Source organism: Mustela putorius, unplaced genomic scaffold (assembly GCF_011764305.1).
Source record: "Mustela putorius furo isolate JIRA1106 unplaced genomic scaffold, ASM1176430v1.1 tig00000551_pilon_pilon_pilon, whole genome shotgun sequence".
Classification (NCBI taxonomy): Eukaryota; Metazoa; Chordata; class Mammalia; order Carnivora; family Mustelidae; genus Mustela; species Mustela putorius.
This window is the reverse complement of record NW_025421412.1, coordinates 8,808,861-8,831,103: the sequence shown is the minus strand read 5'-3', so window position 1 is coordinate 8,831,103 and position 22,243 is coordinate 8,808,861. Positions and strand designations below refer to the sequence as shown.

General features: G+C 41.3%; 2 protein-coding genes across 3 annotated transcripts in view; one reads left to right on the top strand and one right to left on the bottom strand.

Moving 5' to 3' along the window:
• Positions 1 to 3,194: 3,194 nt before the first annotated feature.
• TEX30 (testis expressed 30) lies at positions 3,195 to 9,750 on the bottom strand. 2 transcript variants are annotated; one of them, XM_004746062.3, is made up of 6 exons: positions 9,630 to 9,750; positions 6,413 to 6,486; positions 5,692 to 5,922; positions 4,878 to 4,929; positions 4,190 to 4,395; positions 3,195 to 3,586 (listed from the first exon to the last, which is right to left on the bottom strand). In XM_004746062.3, the coding sequence occupies exons 2-6, from the start codon at positions 6,425 to 6,427 to the stop codon at positions 3,413 to 3,415; spliced, it is 678 nt and encodes a 225-aa protein (XP_004746119.1). In that variant the 5' UTR covers positions 6,428 to 6,486; positions 9,630 to 9,750; the 3' UTR covers positions 3,195 to 3,412. The 2 variants fall into 2 exon arrangements, with proteins under 2 accessions (XP_004746119.1, XP_004746120.1); XM_004746063.3 differs by lacking the exon at positions 6,413 to 6,486 and having other exon boundaries at positions 9,630 to 9,742.
• The window catches only part of LOC106005232 (translation initiation factor IF-2-like), a 25,342-nt gene continuing 10,192 nt past the window's right edge, over positions 7,094 to 22,243 (top strand). Inside the window, exons 1-2 of the mRNA XM_045081401.1 lie at positions 7,094 to 7,160; positions 8,530 to 10,627. Of these exons, the coding sequence (XP_044937336.1) occupies positions 7,094 to 7,160; positions 8,530 to 10,094 (1,632 nt within the window). The 3' untranslated portion in view covers positions 10,095 to 10,627. The remainder of the gene's footprint in view (positions 7,161 to 8,529; positions 10,628 to 22,243) is intronic.

Here is a 22,243-nt window from a genome sequence, read left to right as displayed (position 1 = left end):
GTCCTGCGACTGGGTCCTGCATCAGATTTCTTGCTCAGCAAGGAGACTGCTTCTCCCTCTGCCTGTTGCTCTCCCTTTTTGTGCCTGCTAGTTCTCTGACAAACAAATGGGTAAAATCTAAGAAAAAAATTTAAAAAATATATAAAAATAAAATAATGAACACCAGAAAAACCCCATCACTAACAGTAATATAGACACTGTAAGAGAATACACCAAAAGATTGTTTAGCTTTTTAAGACCAATTATACCTACGAATGCTACATTCTTTATACTATTTGGACATTGTGAACTAGGCATTTTTTTTTATGTATCGGGGAAAAAGTCACAATAATATGGGTATAAAATAGCAACAAAAAAGCAAGGATTGCTCATAATGGTTAAAAATTCTCCCTCTGAGTATCTTGGTTCAACACAACTAATTGAAAAGTGCTCTGTGGATACAAAGATCAGTAAAAACCATTCCCTGACATGGAGTATTTAACATGTGATATGGCACAAATATGGCAATAATATACTAAGAAGGCAGAGTGTGATTAACTACAAAGGAAGTAAGATACTATATGTATTCCAAGAAGGGATACTTGGTTGTGGTAACTCAAAAAAAAGCTGTAAAGAGGAAAAGAATTTAAGGGTCTTAACGGATGAGGAAGATTTGGTGACAAAGACTAACAGGAAAGTTTCAGGAAGAGGACACAGAAACACTTTGTTCCAAAACCTTGGACAGTCCAGGTTAACTGGAGTCACTGTGCTGTACACGTTCAGAGTATGGGGAAATGTGCTAAAAAGTTGGTAGTGCCTGTTGTGTACAGCCTTGAACTCAAGACTTTGGCCTTAATAGCCACTTTTAGAGATCCATCAACAGCTTTTGATTGAAGGTATGAACTGGTTTGTTGAAGCAAGACCACCACAAAAGAGGAAGATCAGTTAGGTTACTGTAATTATGCAGATGAGAATCGATAAAGGCCTACATAAGAGTGATTACAGTGTAAACAGAAGAGGGGATAAAATCAGACTTTGAGACTGAAAACACAGTGTTTGACAACTAAAAGGAAGCAAATGGTTTTGGAAGGGGGTAGAAAAGCTAATGGTGAGGGAGAAAGGATTTCAAGGTATCCCCACAGGTAAAGTTTGTCCTGGACAAGATTTTGGACACTACTGACATTTTTGGATCCGATACTTCTTTACGTCTGGCGGTCCTGTGCATTGTAACTGTTAGCAGCATCCCTTTCCTCCTCCTATCAGATGCTAGTAGCATTGCCACCCCATTGTGCTGACCAAGTTTCCAGAGACTGTCAAATGTCCCTCAGGGGGCAAAATCACTAGTTGGGAACTATTGGTCTAGGTAATGGTTGTGCCATTAATCAGGGGTGCCTACCAGAAGAGGTGCCAGGACAACTCTTTGACCATAATCTCAAACTCGAAGGGGCTGCACATTTTCCCTGCAAGATGTGGAAATCTGTGAAAAGCAGCTGGGACCTTTTCACAAATGTTTATTTCAGCCTTACCCAGCTCACTCCTATCTCTCTAGGAGTTCTATGTTCCCCATCCCTGACTAGGTACACAGGTCTCAAATGACAAGCCCTTTCATCAATCAGGAAGTTTCCTACAGGCCCCTCAGGGAAAATAATCAACTTTAAACCTCGTTAAAGTTGATTTAAAATAACTTTTAAAATAACTATTTAGGGGTGCCTGGGTGGCTCAGTGGGTTAAGCTGCTGCCTTCGGCTCAGGTCATGATCTCAGGGTCCTGGGATCCAGTCCCTGCTGAGCAGAGAGCCCGCTTCCTCCTCTCTCTCTGCCTGCCTCTCTGCCTACTGTGATCTCTCTCTGTAAAATAAATAAATAAAATCTTTAAAAAAATAAATAAATAAAATAACTATTTAAAATAATCAACTTTAAACCTCTATATTATCTCTATATTTGATTTAGTATCTTTGGTCATCTATATCATGCCTATACTTTAATTTGCAAACTGGACTATAATAACTATATAACCTGGTTAATAATCTTTTAAATCTATTTTTTCATTGTACTTCTGTATTACAGTCTGCTCTATAGTAAGTTTTCCTTTCCACTTTCCCATTAGTTTTACTTCTGATTTATGGTATTAGTATTTCCCAATTGATTTATACTAGTTTATACACCATTATTCTATTTGTCAGCTCTGGATGTTTTTAACATGTTTATATTTTGACAACAGCACTGTTTTAAAGTTCTGAATGCTAATCAATGATTAAATATATGCTATTCTTAAATATTAGGCCTCATTTGAGAAATTTAGTTAAAAAGTAACTATTATATACTAAGTTATACAGAAAATTTGATTTCATAGTTTCATTCTATAATATAAAACAATTTAGACATTGTTATCTAGGCTTCTGTTCTTTATGCACTACTTAGAAAAAATTAACAAATAATTAAAATCCATTGACTCTATCAGAGAAGGAAGAATGAGAGACCTCAAAAACCTGCATGGCTTGGGCCACCCTGAGGTTCTCTGTAGGGCCTAATAATAAAGCAGTACAGAAGCCAGGAAAAAGAGTTAATATCTTACTATAGAAAACTACCCTTTCCTACAAACATATAGATCAGCCCCATCACATTCTGTGTCCTTTGTAGGAAATACAGACACTATGCTTTTAATATGTAACTCAACACCACCAAAGTCCAGTCCAAGTATTAACTGAACTTTCCAGGCCAAAATTAGGTACCTTAACTCCACCTAGATACAGCACAGATGTTAATCCCACTATTTAGGCCTTATTTCATTCTCCCCTTAATCAGAGAGAGAGGTCTAGATATCAAGTTCCTCCATTACATTTAAGCTGTTAAGTATTATCTCCACAAACCTAATCAGGCTTTGCCTGTAACAAGCCTTCAAGAAACATTTCTTGAATGAAGTTACTTCATTCCAAAACTAATGTTCAGAGTCCCCAAATTTGAAAATGTATCTTCCTTCCTATCCCTTGATATTAAAAGATTAGGTGAATGAATGCATACATTCTATAAAACACTGACTTTACCATAATAAACAGTTGTTTTCCTTTTTTAAAGACACTACTCTGCAAAATTAGAGTACTTTCTCAGTTGCATAGCAAATAAGACAAAAGTTCGATTGTAACAAAATTCAAATGTTTAATTTTTTTTTCAAAACTTAACTATATTAATGAAAATAAATTATATTTAGACCACTTCAATATTTGTACATCATCTTTATACAACTATAACAGTGCTTTCAAAAGACATTTTATAAAGGACATTAATTTCACAATTGAAATGTGTTTTAAAAATGGGGGAAACATTAAAGAACATTAACTTCATCTGAAATATCTCAAAATGCTGAGAGGTATGCTGTTCTTTATCAAATGAACTGCATTTGTATTAAAAATAATGTAGTTTGTAGCTAGATACAATTATCTCTTGTCCATTTCAGTGATTTCCTGGATCCAAAACAAAATCTGTGTATTTATTTCTTTGAAAACATCATTTGTTGATCGTCCTTTCACTGCCATGGAATGATTTGCCTTCTCAATCCAGTGGATTTTATTGGGAGCTTGCATTTTCTGTGCCACTTTCTCCAACAAGTTCTAAAGGAAAAAAAGAAAAGGATGCTAGACTAATGCTCTTTCGGGGTTTAATAAAGACCCTCTCTCTCCCTGCACCACCTATACTGGCATCCATTCACTAATATTCATTAATATCTACTCTACAGACTACATTCAAGGCAATGGACTATGCAAAGAAATGTCCGCAGAAGTGGCAGTCCACATCTCTCAAATACAGCAATATCATAGAATAGACCAAGCATCCATTAGACCATCTATAGTAACATGTTTAAGTTACTCTGTCTCAAGTCAATTTTATAACAAACTGAAGAATCTGCTTAAATGTTGAAATGATAAATCAAATGTACAGCCTAGTATAAATCCCCAAATCACAAGATTCAGATATTAATCTTTTTATTCCCAAATAAGAGTCAATCCGTTTAGCAACTCTTTCCAGGGAGATGAATTCTGTCAGTATGCTTGTATTTTTCAGTTTTCTGAAGTAACAGGTAACTAAGTCACAAAACTAGCATTAGTCCAATCAGCACCTTTTAAAGAGATTGAAAGTTGCAGATAATATCTTGTTCCCAAGACCGTGTCTTTCATTCACTCTCTCATTTATGCAAACATCAAGCTATAATTCACCTTTTCACACATTTCATCCGCTGAGCCTGACACAAACAATACAGGATCTTTTATACGATAGAGATCTTCATCTCTAAGTTTATGTTGCTGCTTTGGATGGTGCAGTGGGTAAGAAATACAAATGAGACCTCGAACAAAATCATCAGCATCATCTGGCTCAATATGGCATATTACAGAAGCAGCTGCTCTTGAGCCCATTGAACGACCTAAAAATCAATTAAAATTAAGTTCAGTTTGAAATACAAACATTCATATATAGAAGTGGTGTTAATATGGCAAGTAAGATTTCATTTACTGTTCATCCATCACTCTATCACTTAACTCCAAAAGGCGGCAATTAACAAGTTTTAATATCCACAATGGACATCTGTAACTTCATGAAATGCTAAAAATTGATCCCAAGTCAGAAAAAGGTTTTCTGAAGAATACTTGAGGTAAGGACCAAAGAATCATTTGAGAGACAGTGACTCAGGGATATAAATAAAAGGAACGATCTTTGGGTTCCAAATGTATGTATGAGGTTTAAATTTGCTTTAAATAAATAAAGTGCCTTGATGTTATAAAAGAACGTGAATTAGCAAAACAAAAAAATCCTTAAATTAGCTTCCTATCACCAATTAATTTTAATTGTTGATCACCTGTTCCTATATTAATATAAGTAGATTTAAAAGCAAGTATTGCAACTTACCACCAAGGAAAACACCTGCCAGTTTGTATTCTCCTGAGGTCTTTAGGTAATTCTAGAAAAACCAACCAAAAAATTATCAGTTCTTCTCCTACGAAATACACCACTGGAAAAACCAACATATATTTCTCATCATTAGTGAAATGTATAAAATTCTGTTTGCAAAGACAACCATAAAATCTCAAGGGATTCTTCTTGAGAGAGGTAACCAGTTCTTTGCTCTTCTGATCATATATCACTATCAAATCATAGCTGGGTAAATACAGGCAAATAAATGAGAAAAAAAAATCACTTTCCCTGTCTCAAAAAAAGTATTAAATTATTTTTAAAGAATTACATTAAAAACAAAGCCAGTAAAATCTTCCAACTAATATAGAATAGTACTAAAATCTAATTTAAAGCCCTGAAAAACTTAGCAAGTTTGAAATAATCTGGATTTTAAAAATTTCAAATTTGTGTTATCCAGGGATTTTACAGCTTCAAAATGCTACACTTATACATTCATAGTATAGTAGGCAAATATCCAGAACTGTATTCTAAAGTTAAATAATTCCACTAAGAAAATTACATCATAAATAATTTCCTTAGTAGTACCATGAAAGAACATTTATTATGGGAGCACTCATCTCCATGGAAACTAAGAGCAAAAAAGAAAAATCTGACTACTATACAGCTGTCATGTACTATTGAGTTTCTAAGAATATTCATTAAAAGCTTTTTAAATAAATCTAACAACTGCCAATAGAATTTGTCTTAAATGTATTAAGAATTTTAAAACAAAATTCTGTTATAAGTAAATATAAAGAAATTTTCTTACCAAAACTGATTTATATGCCTTAATTCTATGTACAATATTAAGGCCTTTACAGGTAAATCTCAGGCAAAAAAACCCATGAGATGCAAGATGGGATGCCAGTGACATCAAATGAGGAAGGTTCATATCTCCTGACGCTCCATGTGTAAGTATTATTCCATATGTTAAGCTCTTGTTAGGTACCAAACAAACGGCATCTAGTAATTTATTTCCAAAAGGTATTTTTAATTTAACCTGGAATTCAAGAGAATAAAGGGATCAAAAATTACTTCCTTGCCTATTCAGACAACTAAATAACTATGTTTGTTCTGTGAGAACCATGACTCACATGGCCACTAAATAAAAAGCAATATTAACAATAGCTAGTATTTAAGTATTTATTTATTGTGTGTCAGGTACTATTTTAAGTGCTTTATATGTATTAACTTATTTAACCTTCCTAATAATTCTATGAAGTACTATCATCACCTCCTTTTTACAGATGAGAAAACAGAGCCACACCAGGTTAAGTAACTTTGTGCCCAAAGTTATACAGCCACTAGCTAGGATTCAAACTTAGGCAGTTTGCTCTAAAAGTCCTTCCTTTTAACCACTAATGCTATACTGTCTCTCACTGTACAAGCTGAAAATAAGAAAATTACTCTGGAGCCACATGACTTAAAAAAAAAAAAAAAAAAAAAAAAAAAAACCCTGAAGATGCAGAACATACGAAAATATGTATTACCTCTGTATGACTCATTTTCACTGTTGAATAACAAACTTAAAGTGCATTACATCTGAGAAGCAAAGGACATCTCCCTGAAAAGAAGATTCTGTTGTGAAAGGTGGGTTGCAGACATGGATATGACATATAGAACTATGAATGAACACATTCAGTAGCTGAAATAAACACATTTAGAACTACTTCTCTAAGAACTGGTGCCTTTACAGGTGCATTATTTCATTAATTATTTTCAAGCTTTCTAAAACCACGGTACTCAGAATTGGGTTGCAGGGCCAGTTGTGGGGATGGCAGATGTTACATAAGAAAAGCCAATATGATACCCTGACATGGAAACCTTAAGAAAATTCATATCGGAGTAAAATGTTGTATCTTGGCATATATTATGCATATCTTTTTTCCTAAGCATCTTTATTCTCAACCAACTATCTTCAATTTAATTTCACAGTAGCTTTCTATTAACCCATTTCTTTCATCATCTTTCCAACATTCTCTCTCCAACTCCTCTTACCCCACAACAGAAGTATATATCCACATTCTCTGTTAGGTGCCTTTGCAGAGCCTCCCAGTAGACAGAGTGTACATACATTTCTACCCCATTGATTTGGGACTTGACTCTGTGACATTGCTTTAAATAATGGAATATACGTAAAGGTTTCAATGTGTCACTTCTGAGCAGAAAACATGGCAAATTTCAAGAAGCCTCCCTTGAAGTCCCACCTCCTTCAGCCATCAGAAAAGCATGTTCCAGGTATTTTTGCTTTTTTAGTCTGGGTCCCAGATCGAAGATACATGCTGCAGATACGAACCCAGAACTAAAGTCTGGAGTCCAGCCTAATCCAGCCAAGATCTAAGCCACTGAAGAACGAAGAGCATGAAATGTAAGCCACTGAGATTTTGGGATTGTTATGCAGCATTCTTTCCTGTTTTGAGAAATCTTTTATTGTTCAGGATCTTACCAACATCAAGATCTCCATTATTCATCTATTTTTACCTCTTAACATTTACTTATTCATTCACTGGGTAACAATAGAGGGCTCAAAGTTCAAAGATGCCAAAAATATACAGTGAAAAGCCTCCCTCACTCCATTTTTGACTCATTACCCAGATCCCTTCTCCAAAGTCAGCTAGTATTACCTGCTTCTTACAGGTACTTCCAGATATTTTATACATATATACACACATACCCCTCCTTTTTTCAAAATAAACTCGTGTTTTTCTGAATCCCCTACCACTTAAAATACATTTTGTGCTTACTTTTTTTTTTTTATACAATGAGTTTCTTTCATTGTATCTTACGGCTGCAGAATATTCCACGGAAGGGTCTTACATAATTTATTTCACCAACCATTATCTATTAACGAACACTGAGATTATTTCCAATATTTTGCTAAACTATTGCAATGAATGGCATGTACTTATTTTCTTATGTGTAGACAAACCCATATAATAAATTCATGGAAGAGGAATTGCTGTATCAAATGATGTATTCATTTGAAATTCTATTTTTTAAGGAATATATTTAATTTTTGAATAGGCAATGTATTTGCATATGGAACAAAATTTTAAAAGAACAAAATTGCAAATAGGTAAGTCTCCTCACATCCTTCTCCCCCAGCCGCCCAGTTCCTTTCCTTTCCCAGAAGCAACCACTGTGACCAACTTACCGGCCTTCCATACATGTGTATGTGTGTGCAGAAAAATTCTGATTTGAACATGAGGGGAATTAGTCTAGCTACAACACTTCTGAGATTTGAGTGGGAGGAGGAGGATACAGTACCTCAGCCTTCAGTGTCCCTGCTTTCATAAATGTAGCCCCATAATTAAGTGTGCCTGGGGTCCCCTGGTTCAAAGATCCTGTCCTATGTTCCCAAGAGAATAGCCTCCTGCCTTCTAATGGGAGAAAGGCGGTCACCCGAGAGCGTGAAATGGGGAAGGAGATGGAGATATCCCACTGCCTGTGGAACAGGTCTCCCCGAAGTTAGCTTTACTTAAGCCCCAGCTCCACCCCCAACACCATTCCCTTCCCGGCCAGTTCCCAAGGTGCCGGGTGCCGCCCGTGCCGGGTGTGGTTCGGAGACTCGTTCAACAGTCCTTCTTGCGGCAGGTTTAGAATTAAGCTAAAGCTCTGCGGAGAACACTTGCTTTCCAGGCCCCAGTATTTTCCTCCTGCTGTTTGCTTTCCCGTTCTCTCCATCACCTGGATTCGCGTCTCTTAAAAATCCTCTTTACTGTAAGTTGGGCGAGACTTCCGGAGGGAGTAGTATCGGGTACACGTATTCAACCCACTATCTTGGCCCAGAATGCTCTACTTCTCCTCGGAAACTTGGGTTTGCGTGTGTGTGGGGGGGGGGGGGTGTTGGGGGAGGGGCGGTCCAGAAAAACCTCTACTCCCAGCTTTCGCCTGGAACAGTCTGTTCCCCGTGACGGGCGCACGTGGTGCGGTCCTCACTACTGCTCCCAGCAGGACCGCCCCGCAACCCGGTCTCGACCCAGAGTCCGGCTCTGCAAACCCGGAGCCGCGGAGACACGGCGCCGAGGGGCCGCTAGTCCCTTCCCTTGGCAGTGTCCCCGCATCGCGAGGCCTCCAGAGGGACCCGCACGACGACGCCTCGAGCCCAGCGCGCCACGAGCGATCGCAGCTCCCGCTGCAGGACCGACGCGCCACCAGCACCGCACCTTCCACCAGAAACCGGCGTGGCCACCGCCGGTCGGACCCACAGCCGCACGCTGCACGGCGCGGGCAAACAAAAGCGCTAAGAGTTCAAGTCTCCCGGCGGCTGAGGACCCGGCCGCGTCCGCGACAGACAGCGAGCGGTCGCACGGCCGGAATTCGGAGCGGAGTCCCCCAGAGTTCGCGCCTCGAAGGCACCGGCGGCTCCCCGCGTTCGCTCCACTGGCGCGCGTGCGCGGGGCTGGGTGGCCGTCCCCAGGGCTCCGCGCGACCCCTCCTCACGGCTCCCCGCAGTTCGCCGCTCCCCGCCCGCCGCGCCCCCTCACTCCCGCCTCCCCATCCGCCGGGCGGGCGAAATCCCGGCGGCCGGGCCCGCGGGCACCGAGCTCACACCGACCGACCGCCTCACGGAGGCGACCAATACCCCCCGAGGGGCGACGGCCGCGAGCTCGGAATGTGTCAGATGGGGCCCCCAGGCGCGCCAGCACCCTCCCCCGGATGCCGCCCCCACCTGCCGGCGGCATCCACCACCGCTGCCGCTCTTACCCGGGAAGGGAAGGTGGCCGAGAGCGCCTAAGCGTCCTCACTCTCCTCACGGAACAAACTACCGCGCTCGAAGGGGCCGCCTCGCCGCACCCGCCAGCCGTTCCGCCTCGGCGCACGCGCGCGCAGGCCCCGCCCCCGAGCGCGGGCCGGCGCGCGGGGCACGCTGGGAGCGGGAGTTTTCCTGTTATTGCCTTGGGGAACCGGGCGGACGGTGCTCCCCGGCCGCCGGGTGGCTCCAGAGCCAAGTCCGGTCGCTGCTCACCCCCGGCTCGCTCAAGCTGGACCCTTCCCCATCCCAGCAGCTTCGTTCCAGCCGTTGCGCAGGTCCATTCCTGTGAGGTCATCTCTGATGATTCTTTTTTTCACACTCACAGTCTGTCCATCTTGCGGCTCGCAAATACAAAGTGCAGCCGCCTCTCCTGCTTCCACCAGACTGGCTGGAGAGCCCCAGTCAGCGCTGCCTGAAGTGCCGAAACAAGCCTCCTGAATGCTCTCTTGTTCCCGCCTGGGCCTCCACGGTTGGCTGCTCGGTCAGCCCAGCAACCAGCTGGACCTGGCTGAGCTGGGAACGCCTCCTGTCGAAGCCTTCCGGAGGCTCCCCACGTCTCCTAACCAAAGCCGAAGCCCTTGCGGGGACCACCAAGGCTTTAGACTGTTCGTTCCTTTGTGTTTGTTTCAGGTTTTTATTCACGTTCCAGTCATACTCGTTTCAGGAGCAGAATTTAGTAATTGGACACTTGTGCACAAAGACCAGCGATCATCTCAAGTGCCCTCCTGAATGCCGGGGACACACCGAACCACCCACCTCCTCCCCAGCAAGCCTCAGCGCTCTAGTTAAGGATCTGTTTTATTATTTGTTTTTATTATTTGCCTCCCTCTTGTCCCTACATTTGTCTGTTTTGTTTCTTAAATCCCACGTATGATTTCACTCATGTCTCTGACCGACTTCCTTCGCTTGGGCGTTATAGACTCTAGTGCCATCCACGTCACCGCCGTTGGTAAGAGCTTATTCTTTTGTAGGGCTGGGGAATATTCCATGGTATATAAACACCACATCTTCTTTTCTTTTAAGATTTTACTTATTTGACAGGGATCACAAGTAGGCAGAGAGGTAGGTAGAGAGGAAGAAGAAGGCTCCGTGCTGAGCAGAGAGTCCGATGCAGGGCTCGACCCGGGGACCCTGGGATCATGACCTGAGCCAAAGGCAGAGGCTTTAACCCACTGGGCCACCCAGGCGCCCCAATACACCACATCTTCTTTATCCGTTCATCAGTCGATGGACATTTGGGATCTTTCTATAATCTGGCTATTGTTGGTAATGCTGCTGTAAACATTGGGGTGCATGTATCCCTTTGAATCAGTATTTTTGTATCCTTTGGATAAATACCTAGTAGTGCAATTGCTGAATTAGGGTCGTGCTATTTGAACTTTTTGAAGAAGTTCCAGGCAGTGACTGCACCAGCCTTCATTCCCACCAATACTGTAAGAGGGTTCCCCTTTCCCGGCGCCCTTGCGGGAAACATCTGTTGTTTCCTGAGTTGTTAATTTTAGCCATTCTAACAGGTGTGAGGTGAATCTCATTTTAATTTTGTATTTCCCTGATGAATGATGATGGTGAGCATCTCTTTAATGTGTTTGTTAGCCATCTGGATGCCTTCTTTGGAAAAATGTCTATTCCTGTCTCTAACCATTTCTTGACTGCATTATTTGTTTTTTGGGTGTTGACTTTATTAAGTTATTTATAGATTTTGGATATTAACCTTTTATCAGATATGTCATTTGCAAATATCATCTCCCATCTTAAAGGTTACCTTTTATAGTTTTGTTAATTGTTTCCTTCACTGTGCAGAAGATTTATCTTGATGAAGTCCCAGGAGTTCATTCTTCCTTTTGCTTCCCTTGCTTCCAAAGACCTAATAAGAAACTGCAATAGCCAATGTCAAAGAGGTTGCTGTCTGTGTTCTCCTCTAGGATTGCGATGGTTTCCGTCTCACATTTAGGTCGTTCATCCATTTTGAATTTCTTGTAAGAAAATGGTCCCGTTTCATTCTTCTGAACTTGCTGTCCTCTTTCCCCAACACCATTTGTTGAAGGGGCTGTCCTTTTTTCCTTTGGTATTCTTTCTTGCTTTGTCAAAGATTAGTTGACCATATAGTTATGGGTCCATTTCTGGGTTTTCTGTTCCTGTTCCATTGATCTATCTTTCTGTTTTTGTGCCAGTACAATACTGTCTTGATTGCTACAGCTTTGTGATATACCTAGAAGTTCAGGGATTGTGAAGACCTCAGCTTTTCTTTTCTTTTTCAAGATTGCTTTGGCTATTTGGGGTCTTTGGTTGTTCCATTAAAATTTTAGGATTCCAGCTCTGTGAAAAATGCTGGTGGCGTTTTGATAGGCATCACATTAAATGTGTAGATTGCTTTGAGTAGTATAGACATTTTAATGATATTTGTTCTTCTAATCCATGAGCATGGACTGTCTTTTCATTTCTATATGTCAACTTTAATTTCTTTCATAAGTGTTCTATAGTTTTCAGAGTACAGATCTTTTAGCTCTTTGGTTAGGTTTATTCCTAGGTATTTTATGCATTTTGGTGCAGTTGTAAATGGGATCAGATTTCTCTTTCTGCTGTTTCATTATTGGTGTGTAGAAATGCAACCGATTTTTGTATGTTGATTTATATCCTGCAACTTTACTGAATTTGTATATCGGTTCGAGCAAATTTTTTTGATGGAGCCTTTCAGGTTATCCACATAGTGTATCATGTCATCTGCAAATAGTAACAGTTTTCTTCTTCCTTGTTGATTTAGATGCCTTTTATGTCTTTCTGTTGTCTGAGTGCTGAGGCTAAGAGTTCTCGTACTGTGTTAAATAACAGTGGTGAGATGGACATCTCTGTCTTGTTCCTGACTGTGGGGGAACAGTTCTTAGCTTTTCCCCATTTAGGATGATACTAGCTGTGGGTTTTTCATATATGACCTTTATGATGTTGAGTTACATTCCCTTTCTCCCTACTTTGTTGAGGGTTTTTGCTAAGAATGGGTGCTGTACTTTGTCAAATTTTTTTCTACATCTATTGAAAACATATGGTTCATATCCTTTCTTTTATTAATGTGGTGTATAAGTTGATAGATTTACAAATATTGAGCCACCTTGGAGCCCAGAAATAAATCTCACTTGACTGTGGTGAATGATTCTTTTAATGTACTATTAGATTCAATTTGCTAGTATTTTGCTGAGAATTTTTGCATCCCTGTTCATCAGGGATATTGACCTATGATTCTCTTTTTTTAGTGGACTAGTCTGGTTTTGGAATCAAGGTGATGCTGGCCTCATAGAATGAGTTTGGAATTTTTCCTTCCATTTCTATTTTTTGGAATAATTGGAGAAGAAGAGATATTAACTCTTCTTTAAATATTTGATAGAATTCCTCTGAGAAGTCATCTGGCCCTGGATTTTTATTTGTTGGGTGATTTTTTATTACTGATTCAGTTACTTTGCTGGTTATCAATCTGTTCAAGTTTTCTATGTCTTCCTGTTTTAATTTTGGTAGTTTATGTGTTTCTAGGAATTTATCCATTTCTTCCAGATTGCCCACTTTGTTGGCATATAATTTTTCATAGGATTTCTTTTGTTTGTTTGTTTGTATGGTGTTGGTTGTGATCTCTCCTTTTTCATTCATTATTTTATTTTTTAGTCCTTTCTCTTTCCTTTTTGATAAAGCTGGCTAGTTTTATTAATTCTTTCAAAGAACCAGCTTCTGGTTTCATTCATCTGTTCTGGATTTGTTATTTCTATATCATTTATTTCTGCTCTAATATTTATTATTTGTCTTCTTCTGCTGGCTTTAGGCTTTATTTGTTGTTCTTTTTCTAGCTCCTTTAGGTGTAAGGTTAGGTTGCATGTTTGAGATTTTTCATACTTCTTGAGGTAGACCTGTTTGCTATATACTTCCTTCTTGTGATTGCTTTTACCGCATTCCAAATATTTTGTGTTTTCATTTTCATTTTATTCCATGTTTTTTTTTTTTTTAATTTCTTCTTTAACTTCCCAGTTGATCCATTCATTCTTTACTAGGATGATCTTTAACCTCCGTGTATTTGTGGTCTTTCCAATTTTTTTTCTTGTGGCTGACTTCAAGTTTTATAGCACTGTAGTCAGAAAGTATGCACAGTATGATCTCAATCTTTTTGTAATTGTTGAGGCCTGATTTGTTACCTAGAATGTAATCTGTTCTAGAGAATATCCCACTTAGATTTGAAAGGAATGTGTATTCTGCTGCTTTAGGATGAAATGTTCTGAATTTATCTGTTAAGTCCATCTGGTCCAGTGAGTCATTCCGAGCCATTGTTTCCTTGTTGATTTTCTGTTTAGATGATCTATCCATTGACGTAAGCGGGGTATTAAAGTATCCTACTATTATATTATATCAATGAGTTCCTTCACTATAGTTTTATATATTTGGGTGCTCCTAACTTGGGGGCATAAATATTTACAATTGTTAAATCATCTTGTTGGACAGACCCTTTTATTATAATAATCTTCTTCATCTCTTGTTACAGCTTTTGGTTTTAAAATCTAATTTTTCGGGGCGCCTGGGTGGCTCAGTGGGTTAAAGCCTCTGCCTTCAGCTCAGGTCATGATCCCAGGGTCCTGGAATTGAGCCCCGCATCGGGCTCTCTGCTCAGCAGGGAGCCAGCTTCCTCTTCTCTGTCTGCCTCTCTGCCTACTTGTGATCTCTGTCTGTCAAATAAATAAGTAAAATCTTTAAAAAAAAATAAAATAAAATAAAATCTAATTTTTCTGGGACACCTGCATGGTTCAATTAGTTAAGCATCTGCCTTCTGCTCAGGTCGTGATCCTGGGGTCCTGGGATTGAACCCGGCATCAAGGTCCTTGCTCAGCAGGAAACCTGCTTCTCCCTCTGCCTTCCTCTCCCTCCCCTTCTGCTCTCTCTCTGGCAAATAAATAAATAAAATCTTTTTTTTTTAAATAAAATAAATAAAAATCTAGTTTGTTTGGTGTAAAGTATTGCTACTCCAGCTTTCTTTTGACATCCATTTGCATGAAAGATGGTTCTCCATCCCCTCACTTTCAATCTGCAGGTGACATTAGGTCTAAAATGAGTCTCTTGTAGGCAGCGATTAGATGGGTCTTATTTTTTTATCCATTGTGATGCCCTATGTCTTTTAATTGGGCATTTTAGTCCATTTACATTCAGGGTCATTATGGATAGATAGGAGTTTAGTGCCATTTTATTGTTTTGTTGTTTCTGGAGATTTTCTGTTTTTTTTCTTGTCGTTGTCACTTTGGGTCTTTTTTTCCCCACTCAATATTTCCCTTTAATATTTCTTGAAGGGCTGGTTTAGTGGTCATGAACTCCTTTAGTTTTTAGTTTTTAGTCTGGGAAACTCTTTCCCTCACCTTCTGTTCTGAATGCTAGCCTTGCTAGCCAAGAGTATCCTTGACCGTATATTTTTCCTGTTCAGCATGTTGAATATATCATACCATTGGCTTCTTGCCTGTCAAGTTTCTGTGGAAAGATCTGCTGCTAATCTTATTTCTCCTCCCTTGTAGGTTAGGGACTTCTTTAGCACTGGTTCTTTTAGGAGTTTTTCTTTATAGTTTGTAAATTTGACTATGCTATGTCTTGGTGTGGGCCGGCTTTTGTTGATTTTGGAGGGAGTTCTCTGTGTCTCCTGGATTTGGATGTCTGTTTCCTTATAGTTTTCAGCTATAATTTCCTCAAATAAAACTTCTGCCCCCTTTTCCCTCCTTCTTCTGGGACTCCTATGATACAAATGTCATTATTCTTTAAGAAGTCACCAAGGTCCCTAAGTCTTCATTTGTGAATATTTTTCTTTCCCTCTTCTTTTCAGCTTCATTATTTTCTAGAATTTTATCTTCTTTTTTTAAAATTTTATTTATTTATTTGACAGAGGGAGACACAGCGAGAGCAAACACACAAATCGGAGGAGTTTGGGGGGAGGGAGAAGCAGGCTTCCTGCTGAGCAGGGAGCCTGATGCGGGGCTTGATCCCAGGACCCTGGGATCATGACCTGAGCCAAAGCAGATGCGTAATGCATGAGCCACCCAGGTGCCCCCAGAATTTTATCTTCTGTATCACTTATTCATTCCTCTATTTCTTCCATCCTTGTGGTCATTACATTCAGTTACTTTCAAATCTTGATTATTGCAGTTTTCATTTTGGCGTGATGAGTTTTTAGGTCTTTTATCTCTGCAGTAAGGGTCTCCCAGTACCTTCTATGTTTTTCTCAAGCCCAGCCAGTATTCTTATGATCGTTGCTTTAACTTCTGCATCAGGCATATTACTTTTATCTGTTTCGATTGGATCCCTTCCTGTAACCTTTTCTTTTTCTTTCCTTTGGGATGAATTCCTCCATCTTGGCATTTTTGTCTAGGTCTGTCTTCTTCTCTGTGTTAGGAAAGCCTGTTATGTTTCCTGCCCCTGAGAGTAGTGGCTTTATAAAGAAGACTTCGTATACTGTCCAGGGCCTGGTGCTTTAGAAAGTGTCTCTGGGGTGTGCTCTATGCACGCTGCTGCTGTGTTTTGGCTGCTATTTGCCTCCGGTCAGTCTTTGGCAGAGTCTGTCCTTGCCTGCAGTGGGGAGTGTTAGGACCTTGGCCAGACTGTGACAGGTTTTAACTAGGTGTGCCCTGGTCTGTTTGTGGAAAGAGACCTGATGCTGTTTCTACTGGAGCTGAAGATTGGCAGAACTGTATGGTCAGTAGACCCAGGGTGCGGGGGTGGGGGGGTGGGGTTGTGCTGGTTTTCTGGGAGAGGGGCCCGCTATACTAGTTCTCAGGCAGAGTTGCCTGAGAAAAGCAGCATCTGCAGAATGCGGCGGGTGGGGCTTGTGTAAGCAGTTTAGGCCGCCAGAGTTGGCACTATGCTGCTTCCTGAAGTTAGTTTACACTGGGGGCAGGGGAAATAAATGGCACTGGCCCTCTTCCTCGTTCCCAGAGAGGGTGTTCGTCCTTACCAGTGTTCCAGAAGCCCTCCCAGAAAAGTGAACAGTCCCCACCTCGTGTGACCCAGGTGTTCCTCAGAAACCTGCCTCACCCTGTCTGTGTCCAGGCCACCTGCCCACCCAGCGGGGCCCTGCACCTGTTTTCCATCCCTGGCAGGCTGGCTGAGTTTCACAACTCCAAACTTTAGCAACCAGTGCAGCACAGACCCACACAGACCCTCTGGGGGAGGTTCTTCCGCGCTGGGCCAGTACCAGTTTGTCTCAGAAGGGCAGTTGCACCAAAGCACAAGGATGTGGATTCTGGAGTAAAGTGCAGGAAAGAGCCGTGTCTGGGTTAGCAGCTGTCAGCAGATGTCTCTGTGCATTTGCTGGGGGGCAGGGGTGGGTAATGGCACCTTCCAGCTCTTTTGTCTGAGATGCAATGGCACCTGTCCCAGATGCACTCCAAGAAGGGGGACCCATCTCTCCCAGGGCATCCCAGGGGACCCTAAGATTGATACAGTCTGCTCCCAGGCTACCTCCCTCAGGGCTCCACGCCAGCCATTCCACAGACCTCTAAAACTCCAGTTTTTGAGCCCTGCTGGTTATAAAAACTCACAAAACTCAGCCCCTCTCATTTTCCCAGCCAATGGCTTTGGGGAAATGTTTTCCTTATGCAATTCCCTGTGTGTTCTCTCTTCTCAATCTCTCTCTCTCTCTCTCTCACCACTCTCCATGACAGGGTTCCCTCCCCCTGTGATGTGTTTCTCCCCCAAATCATGTCTCTGAACCTCCAACATTCCATAATGTGGCCTCTTCTCTCTCTCTAGTTTGCAGTTTGTCCTGTTGGTCCTCAGATCAATTTCTTGGGTATTCAGAATGAGTCGATATTCATCTAGCTGGGTTCCAGGGAAGAGGCAAGCTTGAGGTCCTCCTATTAGTCAGCCATCTTCGCTCCGTGGTTTTATATTGTCAAACAACAAAAACTCAAGTGACCAATTTAACAGATTGAAAGGAAGAAAAAATTCTCTATCTTTTGAGATCTTCCAGGTAGACTAAGAATTACATTTACATGAGACAGATTAACAGGAGAAAAAAAAAAAAAAAGCAAAGTTTTATTACATATGCACAGTGGCCCAGTTATGAAATTGAGATCTAAAGAAATGATCTAGACAGGTAATTTTTATACTTTTTAGGCAGAGACAATAAGTCTGTGAAGAGTTGACAGAATGAAGAAAACTCAGGGGGCTTCAATCTGTAAGGAATTCTATACAGAATTTGGGTTGTGGAAGCAAATTAGTAAAAAGTAACAAAGATTGTTTATACAGCTTTTTCAGCTCTAAATTCTCCATCTCTGGTGATACCTACTAGTACAGAAAGAGTACCTTTTGCAGGGGAGATTCATTTCCTGCTTTCAGGGGGACACAAGAGGGTCAGAGTGTCCTTGCATGGCCTGTCACATGAATAACTTTTATTTAAAATAATCAATATCCAAAGTGGCACATTTTAAGGCAGACTGCCCTTGACCCCTTCAAGATCAAATTGGCTTTACTGAATGATTCATGAATTGGGCAGCATCTAGCAAATAAAAGGGAGCTCCATCAAGCTGTGGAAGAAGAAAGGTTTTCGAAAGGCAGGGGGAGGGGTGTTGGGGGAAAGGAAATCATTAGCAAGTAATGCATTGTTTTAGGCAAGGTCCTCCTTGAAGGGGAACGGAAGGGGTCTATCCGTAAATGTCCTAGCGCTGTATGCTAACCAGGAAATTCCATGCTGACTGGTTAAAGGTTACATTGGTGGTGGGGGTGGGGGTGGAAACTGCAGTTAAGTTCGTATTAAGTCTTGGTATCCTGATGTGGGGTCTTACTGTAAGTGTCTCCATTTGGGGCCTATGGTTTTCTTTTTAACAATATGATCAGTCCGGTCACCTCTTACCTTTCTGTTTCCTACTGGTCATCTTCCCTGGCTCCTTCAGCTCTAGGCACCCAGGCCTCTTTACGATCCTCAAACTGGAACCTGCCAGTCATGGTCCCAGTGCAGGAATTTTGCCCTGGCTCTTCCTCCTCTAGTGGCTAACCCGGCATCTGCTCGGGGTCTCCGCTCACGTGGCATTTTCTCAGTGTGGCCTTCCCTAATCCTATCCTTCTATCCTGGTCCCCTAATATATTGTGAGTATCCTTCTATCTCTTCCTATCCTCCTGTCCTGGTCCCCTAATATATTGTGAATGCGTCTGTCGCCTCACTGAACTGAGAGCAGGGCATTTTGTTGTCGTCATTTTACCTTTGAGTCTCCTGTGTGTAGAATCATTCCTGGCAAATCAATATTTCTTGAATGAATAGATCTACCCCAAGCCCAGTTCAGGGGGTAACTGCCCTCTTTCCTGTCACTCATTTGTGGGTGTGTGAGCGCACATGTGTGTGGCTCTATGTAGTTTTATCACATGCCATGTTCCACTACCCGGCACTGTGATCAAATACAGGCTGATCCAGCACTACAAGTATCCCTCACGCTACTCTCTATAGCCACATCCTCTCTCCATATCTTCCAAGCTATGCTTTTTAAGAAAAATGTAAGACTATGGAAAGGTAGGTGGGGGGGGGGTGCAAGAGCCTCTGCCCCCCCGGAGTCCCAAACAGACTAGGTTCAGCTGCTCCCCCTGACAAAATCCAAAGGCAGAGAGATAAGTGGTGGTGACACAAGAAAATTTATTTCGGTGAACCCAACACTCAGAAGACAGAGCATCTCAAAGACTTTCTCCCAAGTGCCAAAAATACTTCCAGGTTTATATAAGGAAAATATGAGGCAAAGATTAGTGGGTACATGCAGGTGGGCATTGAGGATCAGGTCGGTCATTGTGGAGAAGTCAATCACAGGGCGTCCTGTTGGCTCAGGAAGGTTCTTATTGCCTGAGAGGTAGTTTGGGTTCCATTCAGAGGATGCTTTGCCCCTAGGGTCTTTTCCCTAAGTTAAGAGAAAACTGGAAAGAAGAACTTCATTAGGTTTGCATTCCAAATGGAGGAAGGGAAAGTCCTCTTACAGAAATACCTCCATGATGTATTATGGTTTTATTTTTTCTTTGTTTGTTTTTCTTTTTTCTTTTTTTCTTTTTTCTTTTTTCTTTTTTTTTTTTTTGGTGATATCAATGGCAGGACTATTTTACTACGAACACTTGATGGGTCAGATAAATCTGGGCACGTGCCAGACTTCCTTCTCCTTCTCACACCACGAGGAGCACTACAACTGCAGGCATATCTTCCCATGATCCTTGAGGTCTTGTTGAGTGAAAAAAAATTGCAGGAAAGTGAAAAGGTTGCAGAAAATGTCTTTTGGAGAGGAAAAAATTATATACATTTATATGTATATGAGGCTTTCAGTTCAATTTCTCATACCCTAACTCAAATGTTCAAACCTAAGTCTGGTTCTCTAAACCAGACTTGGAAGGACATTGACCCATGAGACTTGCCAAGGTTACCATCCGTCAACAGGTCACACATTCCACACTCAACAGTCAGAGTCACTCTCCCTGAATTCCTTATTGGAATCTCAACTCTCCTCATTCACGCTTAAACAAAAGATTTATAAGACAAGCAGAGATATATTATGAATGTCGTCCTGTCAGCACCTACTTTTCTCTTATTTTTACAATGAGACACGGTGTTCAGAAGAGGAATTCTTGCTATGCTGTCGTGTCATTTGAGGCCCAGGGAACACACACAGGCCACCAGGGCCAGTGTCATTGTGATAGATTGAAATGGCAAACTTCTCAGGCCGAGGGGAGAAAACACTCATGACCTGAGAAGCACATGTCCCAGAAATGTCTAGAATTTTTGGTAAAAACTCCTAAGGTTTTTTTTTTTTTTATCTGACTCATAGTAGACTCATAAAGTGAAGGAAATAATAATTGTTTAGCCATTTCAGCTGCTAAAGTTTATAGTACTAGCATAATGTAGAGATAGTCTCTTTGCTGATTAAAAATATTATGTTTTATGTTTTGTCACTAATCTTTCTGGAATTCATCTTTGCATGTAGTGTATGCTAGGGATCGAATTGCTTTTCTTCCATTTATGGCTTCCTGTGATATGTGATTTATAATAAGAAATATATGAATTTGATCTTTATCCCCATTTCTGGCATTCAGCTCCTAAAACCCTTGGAATTTTCTGAGAGTGATCAATGTGTCTTCTGTAATGGCAACGGGCTGACTTTTGTAGAGTAGCTAGGGGTGGGGGCTGGTTGCTAAGAGAACCAACCAGGTGATTAGTGGGTTGGAACTTTTAGGTCCACCCCCCAATCTCCCTTGGAGGGAAGAGGGGTTTGAGATTGATAGCCAATGATCTGATCAATCATGTCTCTGTAATAAAACCTCCACAAAACCCCATAAGGATGGGGGTCAGAGAGTTTCCAGGCTGGTGAGCCAGAACCATGTGCCCTTGGGCCCAAGAACATAAGCTCCTTTGTCAGGGATCTCATCCTCTGTATGTCTTTATATGACTATTGATTCATATCCTTTGGTATCTTCTGTAACAAACCAGTAATCTAGTGAGTAAACTGGTTTCCTGATTTCTGTGAACGATTGTAGCAAATTGATTGAAACCAAAGAAGGGGTCATGGTAATCTATGATTTATAGCTCATTGATCAGAAGCACAAGTAACAACCTGGATATGAGACTGCGGTGGGAAGTGGAGGGCAGTCTTGTGGGATGGAGCTTTTTTTTTTTTTTTTTTTTTTAAAGATTTATTTATTTATTTGACAGACAGAGATCACAAGTAGGCAGAGAGGCAGGCAGAGAGGAGGAAGCAGACTCCCTGCTGAGCAGAGAGCCTGATGCGGGGCTCGATCCCAGGACCCTGAGATCATGACCTGAGCCGAAGGCAGAGGCTTAATCCATTGAGCCACCCAGGTGCCCCGGGATGGAGCTTTTAACCTGTGGAACCTGATGCCATTTCTAAGCAAACAGTAAAAGAGTGGAGTTGAATTATAGGACATCCAGCTGGTGTCTGAGACTTGCTTGGTAGCGTGGGGAACCCTCTCCACGTTGGAATGCGGACCAGAATCATTAAACCTAAGTGTCCCAGCTCCTTGCACTGAAATGTACAACCTTTCTCCAGCTCCTGCAGTTTTGACTATAGAATGAATTTCCACGTACACATGGGTCTGCATCTGTTTATGTGGCACTCTTCTGTTACTATTCTGTATTTTGTATCCCTGCATCGATATCACATAGACTTAAATACTACAGCATTATAAAAAGTCTGGCTGCATAGTGGGGAAGGTTCTTACAATTCATCCTTCCTCAAGAGTGTTTAATTCTGGGTGGCTCAGATGGTTGGGCATCTGTCTTCAGCTCAGGTCATGATCCCAGGGGTCTGGGATCCAGCCCCACATCGAGTGCCCTGCTCAGTGCAGAGCCTCCTTCTTCCTCTCCCTCTGCCATTCCCTCCGCTTGTGCTCTCTGCTCTCTCTATCAAGTAAATAGTTTTAAAAAAATCTTTTTTAAAAAAAGAGTGTTTAATTTTTCTGTACATCACAAACCTGTACATTTTCTTTAAAGAAAAAGTTTGCAAAGTTCCATATAAAAAGGGGCAGGGTATTTTTGGTTGGGGTTACATTGACTTTATATGCCATGTGGGGGAGAAATAACATC